The sequence below is a fragment of the Nematostella vectensis genome, chromosome 1, assembly GCF_932526225.1.
Source record: "Nematostella vectensis chromosome 1, jaNemVect1.1, whole genome shotgun sequence".
Classification (NCBI taxonomy): Eukaryota; Metazoa; Cnidaria; class Anthozoa; order Actiniaria; family Edwardsiidae; genus Nematostella; species Nematostella vectensis.
In genome coordinates this window covers 21706456-21723398 of record NC_064034.1, presented here as the reverse complement: position 1 = coordinate 21723398, position 16943 = coordinate 21706456, and the positions used below count along the sequence as shown (strand labels likewise).

The following is a 16943-nucleotide window of genomic DNA, read 5'->3' as shown; positions in this document are numbered from 1 at the left end:
ACATACCTGTTTGAACAGGAGACAAATCACAGAAAATAAACTCTACCCTTGCTGTATACTAATCTCAGATGCTGTATAATTGTCTTGGTTCATTCTTGGAAGTTACTGGAAGTCAATAAAGACATTACAATGAAAAATATTTGCTATTTTGTACAGATTTCAGTTAAGAACGCCTGCCGGAATGGCAAACTTTGAAGGATTTGTTTGGGTTTTAAAGTTTCTTTACGCTCCATTAAAGTAAAAGATATTCAAGTACGTCAGTTCTTACCTTCTCCCAAGATGTTTCTGGGAAAAAGGCCGATTTATGAGATTAATTTCAATGCAAAGGTCAAGTAATTGAACACGAGTCTGGTTTCAGATGACAACTGATCAGCGGTCTACCAGATGAGAATGCGTGAATTTCCAAAGGAAACCCGATATAAAGAATAGTTCAACTAGTCGGCTTGCAGTTTTTATTTTAGATTGTTTCTTATTTTATGTTCTTCATTCTAAAAAAAAACATATTAATGATGCCAAAATTATTTCAAAAATTAATATGGGATATGTATATGCGTATGCGATACTTGACATTATCGTGTCACTCACAGCAGGCAAGAGACCATGATGTATCATGGTCTCTTGCAGCAGGACATCACCCGAAAGTATGAGATATCTCTTCTCAGCTGGCTCGTCTATGTTGTGAAAGCGTAATTCTAGATAGGAAACACCAATCTAAGAATAAAACACAAATACCACAAGCAAACATGCTTCGTTGACATAAGGGCATAAGCTGGAAGAATTGTCACACTCCCTCAAAGCGGCATCCTGTTACAGTAACACCTCCGTCAGCCACAAAAGGCTTTAGGGCAACACAAAGAGATCCCATTAATCTGCTTCTTATAAAATCAGGCAAGCTAGAATTGTAAATCAGATGATGCTTGATATTTTTCTTGATCATGACTACCTGTGATTACACTGTTTGCGTGGGTGGTCCTTGTGGCCTTAGTGTCGATTGCTCGAGCAATTCAAAGTGCGTTCTTCTGAAAGACTGTAACAAGGATATTCATGGACACAAGAAGCTGCTTAACATATCAGACAAGTCTCTTCAAACTGAGTTTGAACTTCTTCTTGCTAGAGCTGGTAAGTGAATCATGATTTAACGACCGGAGTATTTGTTAAGCCCGCGCGTAGGTGATACTTGAAACGCAAATGTAATCACAGGTAGCCCAGGCAATGGTTGCTTGTTCGTAGCTCGGAATTCGGCTGTTCTGAGAGGGGAACGAGTAAAGCGACGACGAGTAAAATGAGTTCTCTAATAAAAATCTGACTACCCCCGAAAGAACAAAGGTGGATTTTTTATGCCTTTGCAGTATCTTCACGGGACTTTTATCGTCGGATTTGGCTACGTACCAGGGTTATTTAGCTTATGCTTTATAGTTTTGTCTACAAATAGCACTTCCATTGGGAACCGAAAGACCTTCGGCCGTTGTGGGGGGATGCGTTCGCACCCCCAGCATCCCCCCTCCCCCCCTAGGTACGGGACTGCATTTTGCTTGTTCTCTGAACATATTTTGGGGAGTCCCTATTTCAACTCAACTCCCGTTTGGTAGACTCGACTTCTTTATCACGCACCTCAGCTTTCCTTATATTCTGATATTAGTTTATGTGTGTGCCGATGTTGTGTGTGTGTGGGGGGGGGGGATATGCGACGGAGATTTCTTTTTCATTACGGATTTTGCGCAAAAGTACAGACTTGCTCACAGGCTAAAACATCCCTCGCATTGAAACAATGTCAATTAGCATTATATCTTTCGTTTAGCGAAAGTATTATTTTACCCCTCAAACACGTGGAGTAGATCGTCGTCTATAGCGGAATCATAGACATGTTCATTCAATCTGTCGCAAGCTCCAACTGAATTTGTAACCCTTTTCCAGGCAATCTTGTTGGCATTGCACAGTTGTTGGTCTTGTTATATCAAGCAAAGTAGCCAATAACAAGTTACTGTTCTCACGGCAATCTACGATTGTGCTTGTGCAGAGCGGCTTTTGTTTTCTTCTTAATACAATGCAGGGAAGTAGCCAATAGAGGGTTACTTTTCTAACGGCAATCAACAGTTTCCATTGAGTTAACTGACAGCTCAGTGTTTGGACAGAGTGATATTTGTTTTCTCTTGCTACAAAGTAGCGAAGCAGCCCATTTAAAGTCACTATTCTCAAGGTAGTTGCCAATTTTCCAGCTACCGATTTTTAAACTACTTCAGTCACCTGGGGCAAGTCGGAAATTTTGCGCAAAGTCCGTAATGAAAAAGAAACTCTGTCCCACCGGCGCCCCGCAACAACGGCACACTTGCCCTAAGGACTCCCACGCAAAATGTAAGCAAGCTTTTTTTCTTTGACGACAATTTTTTATTTTATCTAGTAAATAAATAAAACCGGTCCGCCGAGGTCTGTGAAGGTCCGGTCTGCATTTTACAGAGACCCGCTCCCATTATTGATACAATTTCAGAAGTAATCAAGCAGTGCTCATGAGCACACAACTAATATGCAGATAAACGTAAATACGTATACAATTTTTACTCTTACGCCTAAGTTCTTTACCAAATCATCAGAAGTTTTTGAAAACAGACAAACAAGACATGATATCGACTTTTTATCAAATATGGTTTTCTAATAAAGAAAGACTAAGACTCTAAACTGTCTGTTCTTATGGGGATTAGGATACCTGTGGAAAGTCACGCATTCTCATCTGGCAGACCGCTGATCAGTTGTTGACACTTGAAACCAGACTCGTGTTCAAGTACTTGACCTTTGCATTGAAATTAATCTTACAAATCGGCCTTTTCCCTAGAAACCTCTTGGCAGAAGGTAAGAACTGATGTGCTTGAATATCTTTTACTTCAATGAAGCGTAAAGAAACTTTAAAACCCAAACAAATCCTTCAAAGTTTGCCATTCCGGCAGGCGTTCTGAACTGAAGTATGTACAAAATAGCAAATATTTTTCATTGTAATGCTTTTATTGACTTCCAGTAGCTTCCAAGGATAAACCAAGACTATTATACAGCATCTAAAATAAGAATACAGCAAGAATAGAGTTTATTTTCTGTGATTTGTCTTCCGTACAAACAGGTATGTGTATCTAATAAAGACGGCTGTCAAGAAAATCGTGTGTTATTTGAGTTCGACATGGGGTTGCGTTCGGCTTCATTATAATTCGGGAATTTGATTCCCCCAATTTTTTATTTGCTGAATCGAAAGAAATAACACCAATCTTTGCTCAAGGTGCAAAATTTCTGCGAAAATCCACGTACCATTGGATTTATAAGCCCCTAATTTAGACTAATATTTTAGTCGACGTTTTTTGTTGACATGTTTAGACAGCAATAAAATATATTTTTTCTTGCCGGAAAAAGTAAAGAAACTACTCGTTTTATACCTTATCCACTCCTTTCTAAGGATCTGTAGCGCTTTTTAAAATTCCGCATATATTTAGATATAATTTTACGATTTTGTTTGAAAGGTGAAAAATGCCCCGAAATCGGCGATTTTATAGGCAAAATCGTAAATTCGGTTTTTCTCGAAAAATATTTATTGTTTGTAACTCAAACTTTTTTACCATGATAAGAGAACCAGGGGCTAACTTTAAACCAATTTTGGGCGATTTCGAAATTTCGTATTTGGAACTCCTCAGTTGAATCTAAGGGACTGGTGCACTTAAAATGTCATTGGACGAAATCGTGATCTATAGGCCTGCTATTTCCAGATATCATGTGATACGATAGACCAATCAGTGTCCAGTGATCATGTAATGTGTCAGACCAACCAATGATCTTTCAAGTGTCCTGGGATCGACCGAAGCAAAGATCACGTATTTGCTTGAGTCATATCGACTAATTTATGGTCATGTCTCAACATATTGCATACGACATATCGACTTCTTTATGATCACATCCCAACCGTTTGCATACGACATATAAACTTCCTTATGATCACTTCTCTACCGATTGCATACGACCTATCGTCTTCCTTATGATCACTTATCCACCGATTGCATACGACCTATCGACTTCCTTATGATCACTTCTCTACCGATTGCATACGACCTATCGACTTCCATATGATCACTTCTCTACCGATTGCATACGACCTATCGACTTCCTTATGATTACTTATCAACCGATTGCATACGACCTATCGACTTCCTCATGATCACTACTCTACCGATTGTATACGACCTATCGACTCGCTTATGATCACTATTATACCGGTTGTATACGACCTATCGACTTCCTTATGATCACTACTCTACCGATTGTATACGACCTATCGACTCCCTTATGATCACTACTATACCGGTTGTATACGACCTATCGACTTCCTTATGATCACTACTCTACCGATTGTATACGACCTATCGACTCCCTTATGATCACTACTATACCGGTTGTATACGACCTATCGACTTCCTTATGATCACTACTCTACCGATTGTATACGACCTATTGACTCCCTTATGATCACTACTATACCGGTTGTATACGACCTATCGACTTCCTTATGATCACTTATCAACAGATTGCATACGACCTATCGACTTCCTTATGATCACTTATCAACCGATTGCATACGACCTATCGACTTCCTTATGATCACTTATCCACCGATTGCATACGACCTATCGACTTCCATATGATCACTACTCTACCGATTGTATACGACCTATCGACTCGCTTATGATCACTATTATACCGGTTGTATACGACCTATCGACTTCCTTATGATCACTACTCTACCGATTGTATACGACCTATCGACTCCCTTATGATCACTACTATACCGGTTGTATACGACCTATCGACTTCCTTATGATCACTACTCTACCGATTGTATACGACCTATCGACTCCCTTATGATCACTACTATACCGGTTGTATACGACCTATCGACTTCCTTATGATCACTACTCTACCGATTGTATACGACCTATTGACTCCCTTATGATCACTACTATACCGGTTGTATACGACATATCGACTTCCTTATGATCACTTATCAACAGATTGCATACGACCTATCGACTTCCTTATGATCACTTATCAACCGATTGCATACGACCTATCGACTTCCTTATGATCACTTATCCACCGATTGCATACGACCTATCGACTTGCATATGATCACTACTCTACCGATTGTATACGACCTATCGACTTCCTTATGATCATTACTCTACCGATTGTATGCGACCTATCGACTTCCTTATGATCACTACTCTACCGATTGCATACGACCTATCGACTCCCTTATGATCACTACTCTACCGATGGTATACGACATATCGACTTCCTTATGATCACTTATCAACAGATTGCATACGACCTATCGACTTCCTTATGATCACTTATCAACCGATTGCATACGACCTATCGACTTCCTTATGATCACTTATCCACCGATTGCATACGACCTATCGACTTCCATATGATCACTACTTTACCGATTGTATACGACCTATCGACTTCCATATGATCACTACTCTACCGATTGTATACGACCTATCGACTTCCTTATGATCATTACTCTACCGATTGTATGCGACCTATCGACTTCCTTATGATCACTACTCCACCGATTGCATACGACCTATCGACTCCCTTATGATCACTACTCTACCGATGGTATACGACCTATCGACTTCCTTATGATCACTTATCAACCGATTGTATGCGATCTATCGACTTCCTTATGATCACTAATCTACCGATTGTATGCGACCTATCGACTTCCTTATGATCACTACTCTACCGATTGTACTGTCGCTGCTCTGTTTCCTGGCCGTTTTCCTCTTCCCGCCTGCGTCGTGAGTGTGAATTTCGTTGTGCTTGTCTTTGTTCTTCCGCGGCGCCTTCTTGTAGGATGGGAATGGGCAGAGCGAGCATGATGATCCCAAGAAGAGCGCAGACTGAGCCGACGACCTTCCCAAGCACAGTCACCGGGACGGCGTCACCATATCTGAAAATAGTAAAACTTTCTTTTGGGTTTTGATTCAGTGTACTTGTTCTGTAATCCCAGTCCTTGCAAGAAATAACAGTACTGTGCTAAACTAACCCGAGAACTTGCTACACTACACTTATCTGAAAGATAGGTAAGATTTAGACACGGAAAAGCCGCCTGCTAGCGTCCTTTGTCTCTGAGCTTCCCATTAAGTTTAAAGCAAGTAGGCAGACAAGGAAAAAGGGAGTGGGGATGTACCAACGCACTTTGTATTGAACGTCATATGCTCATGTTATCAAAGATTTAGTGCCGTTGTGAGTGTGATTTGTTTATGTTTAAGAAAATATGGCTAGCAGATATTTGTAAACCATCGATCGACGTCTGTCTGTCCCGTCAAACGACATCGTATGACAACCAAACTAGCTAAATGACGTATGCTAAGTGTCAAGGAGGGGGGCGGCAACAAGATGGTCACGTGATGTCTGACGTAATTGATAACTTCTTACAACATAGTTATTCTGACGTCATTAAAAACAAGAATAGTCCATTTTCATGATAGAAAAATCTTATGACAACCAGCTTGGTAGGTGTCCTGTAGATGTCAAGGGGGTGCATCTAGAAGGTCACGTGATGTCAGGTTAACACGTCAGGTTAACACGTCAGGTTAACAAGTCAGGTTAACAAGTCAGGTTAACAAGTCAGGCTAACAAGTCAGGTTAACAAGTTAGGTTAACAAGTCAGGTTAGCATGTCAGGTTAACTAGTCAGGTTAATTAGTCAGGTTAACAAGTCAGGTTAACAAGTCAGGATAACAAGTCATGTTAAAAGGTCAGGTTAACAAGTCAAATTATTTAACAAGTCAGGTTAACTAGTAGGTTAACAAGTCAGGATAACAAGTTAGGTTAAAAAGTCAGGTTAACAAGCCAGGTTAACAAGTCAGGTTAACAAGCCACATTATTTAACAAGTCAGGTTAACAAGTCAGGATAACAAGTCAGGTTAACAAGTCAGGTTAACTAGTCAGGTTAACATGTCAGGTTAACAAGTCAGGTTAACAAGTCAGGTTAACAAGTCAGACTATTTAACAAGTCAGGTTAACAAGTCAGGTTAACAAGTCAGGATAACAAGTCAGGTTAACTAGTCAGGTTAACACGTCAGGTTAACAAGTCAGGTTAAATAGTCAGGTTAACAAGTCAGGTTAACATGTCTGGTTAACATATCTGGTTAGCATGTCAGGTTAACACAAGTCAGGTTAACAAGTCAGGTTAACAAGCCAGGTTAACAAGTCAGGATAACAAGTCAGGTTAACAAGTCAGGTTAACTAGTCAGGTTAACAAGTCAGGGGCCGGTTCCTGAAAGGCCGATTAACTTAACCCTCGATCAGCGCCTAATCCCGGGTTAAAATTCGCTAATCGTAGGTCAGCTAACCGACGGATAACTCACCGTTCCCGAAAGCCAAGTAATCCCCCGAATTACTAACCCTGGATTAAACGAGTGAAAAACTGGTTTGAGGAGTAAAATTCACACAGGATACCCAGAAGATCAATAGAGAGCAACTCAAATATTTACCTTTGGTGATTTTATTTTCGCAGAAAAGCCCCAAAACACCTCTACATCACCTGTAATTACCTCCATTTCATTGCCAAAAAGTCATTTGCAGGATTCGAGTTTGGTGCGTGACACTAGCGAGACAGATTCATTTCAAGTATAAATTTCATGTAACTTTCCGTCTGTCCCAGCACAATTTCCAAGTCAGCATCGCAACGAAGGTCACATAATAAAGCGAAATGTTAGGATATTTCATCCCTACATTGTTTTGTGTAACGTCTTTTTTGTCGACAACTTTATTTTATGAAGCTTTAGTTCTACTACAAAGTTTGGGAGGCCTGTGTTACGCCAACTAAACAGTGGGTTAGCGAGTTAACCCACCTCGCGAGCAGGGTTAGATTTTACCTCCAAACTGACCCAGAGTTAGCGCTAACCAGCGTTTCGGGAACGGAACTTATCCGGGGGTAAAAATTTAATCGTGGGTTAGAGTTAATTTAACCCTGGGTTAGCGCAAATCGGCTTTTCAGGAACCGGCCCCAGGTTAACAAGTCAGGTTAAATAGTCAGGTTAACAAGTCAGGTTAACATGTCTGGTTAACATATCTGGTTAGCATGTCAGGTTAACATAAGTCAGGTTAACAAGTCAGGTTAACTAGTAATGTAAAACATCACGGTTAAATAGAACACCGTTTCATTTCACATGCTTACCCGACAGTCATCATAGTGATGATGGTGTACCACATAGAATCTGGAATACTAGTAAACTGCTGCGGTGACGTGTCGCGCTCGATGAAGTACAGTACACTGGCGAAGAGTACATTGGCGAGCAGAAAGGCGAATATGAGAAATCCCAGGTCACTAAAGGCGCTCTTGAGGGCGTGCCCCATCTTGCGCATCTTGCGCGAGTGACGAGAGAGTTTGAAAATGCGAAACATGCGGAGGATCCGCAAAATCACCAGCGAGTTCGCATTCTCTAACATCTGTTGCGACAGCTCGATCTCACGTACGCAAAGGAGAATATAAAATGGAGCCACGGCTAGCACGTCCAGGATATTTAACTTGTTTGTCAAGAATTCTCGCATGTTTTCAGCCGCAAATAAACGTAAGATGTACTCAAGTGTAAAGGTGATCATACAAAACGCATCTAATGCGAAGAAGATTGTTGGATGAGTCTCTTCACACGTTTTACCTAAACTACACTGCAATGTCTCCACTATGGACGCGGCAACGCTGACATAAATTAAAATAGCTATTAACGTCTGTACGATCTTCCCGAGACGTGTGTTCGTATTTTCCAGTATGTTCCAAATAACGCGCTTCGTTTTGTAAATCTTTCCATTATTTGCTTTAGTTCTCGGGGCCTCGCAATTACACTCACGAATCCTGTCGACATAATTACTACAATCTTCCCAGCAACAGTCATTTACTTGATCGAGAGAAATACCAAAGAAAAGCAATTCTTGATGAAACGAATCGAAGCAGTCTTCATAGGATAAGTGTAGCTTGCCTACTTTGTAGTAGTTTAGAATGTATCTGAAGATGTGCGGGTCTCTATCGAGAAAGTACTCGCGCTTTTCTTTGTCAAAATACAGGTTGAGAGCGTCCGAGCCGAGTAGGGTATTTGGGTACTTCTTCAACGTGCTCTCCCAAGTACAGAACCTTCTCCCGCTAACGTTGAGTGTAACGCGTTTGTCATTTTTTCTTGTATTCCTTACAGATTGGAGTGTCATCCATCTAACAGTTGGACCCGACGTATGGGTTCCATTTACAAAGTTCCGCTGCACCGCGATTTGGCCTTGAAGAGTCGGAAGTTTTCTTGTTACATCAGGGAAGCCTAAAAGATAATAAAAAGAGAGTAAGTTTGCTTTGCTTGTATCGTATACCGACTTTAACGTATTCACAAGAGTGAGTCATTTTGTAATTAGACGTAAAATATGTCTCTGGGGATATTGCAGGTGCCTGGAACATTATCACGTGAAGTGGGTTTAATTCCATTAAACTAAAGTGTGTCTTAAACTTATTTTTGTTCTATTTTTTTGTTGTTGTTGTTCTATTTAGCCATAGTTCACTTCGTCAATATACACTTTCCAAACCATAACTTCTACCAAAATGCTTATTTCATCCGATATTCAATTGTATTTAAACCTTCCATACATCACACAGAGTAATATTTTTCTACTATCTGATAATGGATTTTAACCCGGTAATTGATTCCATTAACAAAGCTCTTATCGATATTTTCGTTCAAAAGTTGAGGTTTTTGGAAGTAAATAGTTAAGATAGCGACCGCCCCTTTATTGTGATTACTTTTGCTTGAGGTTGTCAGCACCAATGATCACCGTTACGTGTAAGGCAGCGAAGGCATTTATTATTGATTAAGGAAGTGGCGGGCTATAGCCCTCCCTCACATTCTTAACCACGTTGCAAGTTTAATGAAAATTGTTCATGTTCATATTGTCAAACATTTATATTTAGACAACAAATTGCGGTCGCTAAATGACTGCCCCCATTCTTTTAAATGCGTTGAATTGTTTTTCTTTTTCTTTAACTGATGTGTAAAGATGCCGAATGCAAGTCTGTATTCCCGCATTCGGGCCTATAAGATACATTCTATATTGGTGTGACGAGTGGAGGGCGCCCATTTCTCTCAAGGGACAGTAATAATGATTAAGGGACAGCAGAGCAGCCCCATCATGCCAAATGGCCTGCGCATTTGATACCTCTATTAACAGCCCAAACGCGCCCCCTAAAAATAGTTTTTGTACTTAATTTCACAGTACTTAATTTACTTAAACTGTATTTTTGCCTCACACATGAAATTTCCATTGATATTTGTGAGCATTTTAGTCATATCCAGACACTCCTAGGCGTGATCCCTAGACGCAGAAATATAATTACCTCAATATGCCAAAGAATGGCCCGCTCACTCCTTCGCTTTTTCGTCTAGTTGTACCTAAGACATAGTTGTACCTGAGACCCGAGCAAGCATAAAAAAATACTGCTTAACTAACTACTGGTTTTCACATACATCATATGCAAATTACACTGCCTACGCATTTTCAATATCCTACACTCATTGGCTACCGGAACCTCTTATTAAAAAAAATTGTTAATCTTAACAAAGATTGTTGCAATCTCTTTTGGGCGTAGATGTGCGTCATTCGCAAATTCATATTTTCATTCCTTTTCAATTTTCCTTAAGGCTGAAAAAGGAATCTTGTGGGTTCCATAGAATGTCAATGGACTGTAAAATATCAATGACTGTGTCAAAAGAGATCGTCAATTGCCTCTCTATTTTCGTTCCCAATAGTATTTTGTGGTTATTTAAAATTATTCATTGCCAAAAAAAAAGAAAAGAAAATTTGTATGACATACGCTTGGCTTGATGGTTCTGGGTTTTTTTTGGAAATTCAAAATGCTAGTGTTGATTGAATAAACTTGCCAAATAGCCAATCACCTGTCGCTGATGTTTATCTAAGTCGACCACATATCTTTCACCTATGCGCTTAATAGTTTTTAAATGAGATACATTCTAAACAGTATTCTAGATAAACTGCAAATGGCAGTTCATTATTTATTGATAAGTTAGATTCAATGGAAATACACAAACTGGCAGTTGCAAAAACTAGTTTTGTCTCGCCAGAGTCTAATGAATGAGTTGGAGCTGAACCCATTCTAGTTTTGATAGCGAGTCACATCGTTGGAAGAGTACCGCCCTCATGAATGAGCAATGCTAGCTTTAATGATGATAGCAACAGTAAACCAGTAATTAGAATGCACGCCTTTTCTTGATAATGACTTTGAAATAGTGTTCCGATTAGATACTATACTATGAGACCACAGGCAACTAGCTATCCTCCAGTAGTCTTATTGTGGTTAATGCTTGAAGCAATATTTGTGTCTTTCCCTTGAATCTAACTTGTCAATAAATAATTGAATGCCATTTGTTGTTTTCAAGCCTCTGCAGTATTTGAAGTTTAAAAAATGTGTTTTCTTTTATGTTATCGCAGGTCGCTGCTCTTTATCGAGTATTATAATAAGGTGTTTTATAGCTGGCAGGCCTTAAACCCCAGGGTTAATAGCTTGACTTATTTTCAAGTGATATTATCTTATGAACATTGTTTTAAAGCCAACATATAAGCATATTTAACTTTGTAAAATATCATATTCTTTTCTACTTATGATGTTTGGCTCTACTTTTCGTTTTGTGTGTGAGTTTTTTTACTCTTGTAATATATCGATGGTCAAGAATAATTATTCAAGTCGAAACGGCTAAGTCGCCACAGAAGATAATAAAATCGCCACTCACACATATTGGATAAAACGTTCAAGAAATGACGTCCGCTTTTTCGCCTAAAATACCTACTTGGTATAAAATATGCTTTGCCATGTGTATCTGTATGCGGTCTGATCCGGTCTTTATCCCGCCCTGCTGTGTTTAAAGCCCTAGAAGTACAGAAAAGCGTTGCTCTATTGACTTGTAATTCCTATCGTGCCACCTGCTACAAAGCCTCGCGAGGCATACACGGCGTGAACACCTCGCCTTTTAGAACGCTATAAATAATATCAGCGCTTGTGGTTATTCCATAACCCTAGTTTCTCTAACGCTGCTATTGTGTTGCGTATTCTACTTTTACTGGGGTAGTTTGATCCGCGGATTAAGGGTTATCCATCGAGTATGACCAAAACACCGTTCTCAAGTCCGCTTTATTCAAAATACAAGCTAAAAAATTTAATTTATTGAAAATAGTTTAACTAAGAATGACGCTATATCTTTTTTGCATATCTTTTTAGTTGAGTTTCCGATTTTTTCACATTTGTATTCCAAAGATTTTATTAATCTCACTTTCAAATTCATTCACAATCGTTAGAGAAGTTTCCTTTTTTATTTCAATATCTCTCCGATGATTATTCTTGACGTTTTGCGATTTTAAAGCAAACACATACCCTTATAAGCCAATTCCTGGTTTCCTTGTTTGTTCTACAATAAGCGATCTAGGAACAAAAAATAAATTCATGTAAGCTAGCCGACAGATGAGAAGCCCTGTCTGAGTGCGGATTTTATTGTATTCAAAGGTTGGTATGTTCGCGCTCTTGCAACGTCCTTCTTCTATACTTACATAGCGTTGCGCCTCTTTGATTATATCACGTTATGCTTGCTACGCTCCATGCCCCTCTTCTTCTATGCTTACATAGTGTTGTACCTCTATGATTATATCACGTTATGCTTGCTACGCTCCATGCCCCCCTTCTTCTATGCTTACATAGTGTTGCGCCTCTATGATTATATCTTGTTATGCTTGCTACACTCCATGCCCCCTCTTCTTCTATGCTTACATAGCGTTGCGCCTCTATGATTATATCACGTTATGCTTGCTACACTCCATGCCCCTCTTCTTCTATGCTTACATAGTGTTGCGCCTCTATGATTATATCACGTTATCCTTGCTACATTCCATGCCCCTCTTCTTCTATGCTTACATAGCGTTGCGCCTCTATAATTATATCACGTTATGGTTGCTACATTCCATGCCCGTCTTCTTCTATGCTTACATAGCGTTGCGCCTCTATGATTATATCACGTTATGCTTGCTACATTCCATGCCCCTCTTCTTCTATGCTTACATAGCGTTGTACCTTTATGATTATATCTTGTTATGCTTGCTACGCTCCATGCCCCTCTTCTTCTATGCTTACATAGTGTTGTGCCTCTATGATTATATCACGTTATGCTTGCTACGCTCCATGCCCCCCTTCTTCTATGCTTACATAGCGTTGTACCTCTATGATTATATCTCGTTATGCTTGCTACATTCCATGCCCCTCTTCTTCTATGCTTACATAGTGTTGCGCCTCTATGATTATATCACGTTATGCTTGCTACACTCCATGCCCCTCTTCTTCTATGCTTACATAGTGTTGCGCCTCTATAATTATATATCACGTTATGCTTGCTACACTCCATGCCCACTCTTCTTCTATGCTTACATAGTGTTGTACCTCTATGATTATATCTTGTTATGCTTGCTACGCTCCATGCCCCCCCTTCTTCTATGCTTACATAGTGTTGCGCCTCTATGATTATATCACGTTATGCTTGCTACACTCCATGCCCCTCTTCTTCTATGCTTACATAGCGTTGCGCCTCTATGATTATATCACGTTATGCTTGCTACACTCCATGCCCCTCTTCTTCTATGCTTACATAGCGTTGTACCTCTATGATTATATCACGTTATGCTTGCTACACTCCATGCCCCTCTTCTTCTATGCTTACATAGTGTTGCGCCTCTATAATTATATATCACGTTATGCTTGCTACACTCCATGCCCACTCTTCTTCTATGCTTACATAGTGTTGTACCTCTATGATTATATCTTGTTATGCTTGCTACGCTCCATGCCCCCCCCTTCTTCTATGCTTACATAGTGTTGCGCCTCTATGATTATATCACGTTATGCTTGCTACATTCCATGCCCCTCTTCTTCTATGCTTACATAGCGTTGCGCCTCTATGATTATATCACGTTATGCTTGCTACACTCCATGCCCCTCTTCTTCTATGCTTACATAGCGTTGTACCTCTATGATTATATCACGTTATGCTTGCTACACTCCAGCCCCTCTTCTTCTATGCTTACATAGCGTTGCGCCTCTATGATTATATCTTGTTATGCTTGCTACCCTCCATGCCCCTCTTCTTCTATGTTTACATTGCGTTGCGCCTCTATGATTAAATCACGTTATAAAAATCTCGTTGCGCTCAAGCTTCCGTTCTCATTTAAACCCTTGGGGATTTGTTGTTCCGAAAATGTGTTTTATCGATCCTTTAATAGAAAGGCAAGTTTTAATCCATTAACCTGCTAGCCGGCTCTCATTCGGGGTTATTGGAAAATGTTATGTTTCTAAATAGTTGGAACCCTGTGGCGCCCACAGGCTTCCCGATAATCGAAAACAAAATAGTTCCGACTAGCCCAGAATGCAACGAGAGCCGGCTAGCCCTGATGCCCAGGACATCATTATATAAATTGGGGCATAATTAATTTCATCGCCTCAGAATTCAAGACCCTTGAGTGTTACTCGTATGACGTGCGTGACCGTAGAAAAGAGTTTTGGAGTAATTATTACCAGTACACTCTCGTGGGTAAAGCAAACTCGTGTTGTTGTATCAAGAGCGAACAGCATGCTGGGACTGCTGAAGCGGGCAGGGCCGCGCTCACAAACGAGGCGGTCAGAAGGACCTTGTATTTATCGAAGGGCCTTTAATTAACTGCCACTTGATGGCTCCTTCTCGCTGTACCACCGCATGTGACTTATAGAATTCAAGCAACCAAGCCTGTTCTTGATATGGTTTAAAGGAAGGGTTATATTTCTTAAGCCCTGTGCAAACTGCGCTAGTACCCGCTAGCCTTGCTGTGCCAACAATACTGGCGGAGTACTGGGCCGGAGTTAGGCCGGTGTGCAAACTGCCCCAGCACATCGCAAGCATTTGATGCATGACGGGAACAAAGGCAACCTAAGACCTTTTGTTTTCCAAAGGCAACCTACGATTTCGGTGGATTCCATTGGAATTCAGGTCTATTTCGTGTTGTATAGCGGTCGCCATTTTAACAGAGGACGATAAAAACAATGAATTTAATCTGATAATTAATAAGTAGAACGTGGGATTGTGCTCTGCATGATACATTTCGGACAAATCGGCCATGTTTTCTTTAATTATGGTGCGGTAACGTTTATTTCATTTGAAATGCCAATATTATTTGGACAAAAGCTATTTTTCGCTATGAAAACGATGGGTTCGTGTGCAAGCTGCGCCAGCAAAGCTGCGATATGCTCGAATGACCACGAGACAAAGAAAATGCTGGCGAAGTGCTGGCCAAATGTTTTAATTCGATCAAAATTTTGCCAGCACCAGCCAGCACCTCCCAACAAGGTGTCCAAACTGCGCCAACATTGCTGGGGCAGCGATTCGCTGGTGGCTCTACCCAGTGTTCCCGCCATCACACCGTCCATCTTTGAAAACGCAGTGCGCGAAGAAATGGATTCAGATTCCATATCCAATACACCAAATCAATAACACAAGGATGAAAATATAGTATGACGTATAAATTTTGTTTATCGAAATAAATGTCCCGTGAGTAAGACGCCCCCGCCTTCTTTTATTCTAGGACAAATATCTAGCCCATATCGATTTTTTTTCCTAAGTCCTCTCCAGAAATTATGTAACACATGTTTGTGTACCCTTGTTTGAATTTAAAGAGAGATCTGTTAGAGCGATTAAAACCCGCGAGTCGCGAGCTTCGAAATAGAGCGAATTTATGCGCAAATTTAACAACAAAGTTGCGAAAACTATACTTACGGTTTGTTATTTAACATACTTTTGTGTTAAATGTCTTTATCTCTGCCACTTGGTATTTATTAAGAAGCTATTCAGAGGAAAGAGCTCACGCGATTTTGAATAAAATGGTAAAGGTATAGTGGTGGTATTGGTGGCGATTGGATTTGTTTACTAATACTGATTTAAGAACAGTTTTTTGCGAAAATCGTTTCTATTCTTAAAATTCCTGATAGATTTTTTCCTCTTTCTTCAGAGAAGCCTTTGGTAAGTATAAATAACTCTGTCGCGGCGTTTTATTCAATAAATACCTTCTAAGACCCTCTACTGTAACCGAACATTCAAGTAAATATTGAAGTCAATCGGCCCTTTGGGGGAAATTTGTGCTCTGGGTCCTCCCTATTGTTTTGGATATGTCATAACACGGAATTCACACGTGCACTGGCTGCACTCTGATGTATGGTAATAGGAAATCCAACAACTGTCACACGATTGCCTCTTATACCACCTTAACTGCATGGCGAAAATGTCAATAGACCTCGCTAGCTATGGATGTACTCAAGAACTGGGCTTCTGAGATGCGTTTGAAGTCTAAACAATATGCTTACACATCCAGACAAAGAATGATTCAGCAAAATGTATGTAGTTAATAAAGCTGATGTCATGACTGAGTCGTGATTTGTATTAAACTTACAGTAAATATAGAATATGTATGTCATTATTTTTGTTCGTTTCATGGTTGGGATAAAGCATCCTAGATAAAAATAATGCTAAAAAAATATCCCTTTTAGCCTTTTTTATGTCGTTGATACATTAGTGTAGGATAAATTTTTGGTTGAGGGGGGGGGGGGGGGGGGGCAACGTTGTTGATGACTCCTCACATGTAAACCTAGCAAATCAGAGCTATTCTTATATTGCAACTCAGTGACCAACAAAGATCAACGAAAGAAATCACACTAGCTTTTGGGTTGTTAAGAGTGATCAGAATTAAGAGGAAAGCGATCGCTAAACTCTACAGTTATGAGGTTATACGCTAAAAATTTGAAAAGTGTGAAATATTGATGTTGTTATGCCAATCCATAGTATTCACAAC

At 40.0% G+C, this 16943-nt stretch overlaps 1 protein-coding gene and 1 long non-coding RNA gene across 2 annotated transcripts; one reads left to right on the top strand and one right to left on the bottom strand.

The window, feature by feature from the left end:
- LOC125572175 lies at positions 1-15585 on the top strand. Its single transcript, XR_007313652.1, has 2 exons — positions 1-1119; positions 9233-15585. It is a non-coding gene; the product is annotated as an uncharacterized LOC125572175 (long non-coding RNA).
- LOC5518311 (potassium voltage-gated channel protein Shal) lies at positions 2976-9245 on the bottom strand. Its single transcript, XM_001638169.3, has 2 exons — positions 8224-9245; positions 2976-5989 (listed from the first exon to the last, which is right to left on the bottom strand). The coding sequence occupies exons 1-2, from the start codon at positions 9243-9245 to the stop codon at positions 5779-5781; spliced, it is 1233 nt and encodes a 410-aa protein (XP_001638219.1). The 3' UTR covers positions 2976-5778.
- Positions 15586-16943: the final 1358 nt, after the last annotated feature.

What these genes read in the sequence shown, in the direction of transcription:
- LOC5518311 (XM_001638169.3), bottom strand. Translation starts at nt 9,245, where the DNA reads ATGACACTCCAATCTGTAAGGAATACAAGAAAAAATGACAAACGCGTT. An exon ending in ATCACTATGATGACTGTCGG is followed by an intron (nt 5,990 to 8,223) that starts GTAAGCATGTGA and finishes TACTATTTTCAG; the next exon opens with ATATGGTGACGCCGTCCCGG.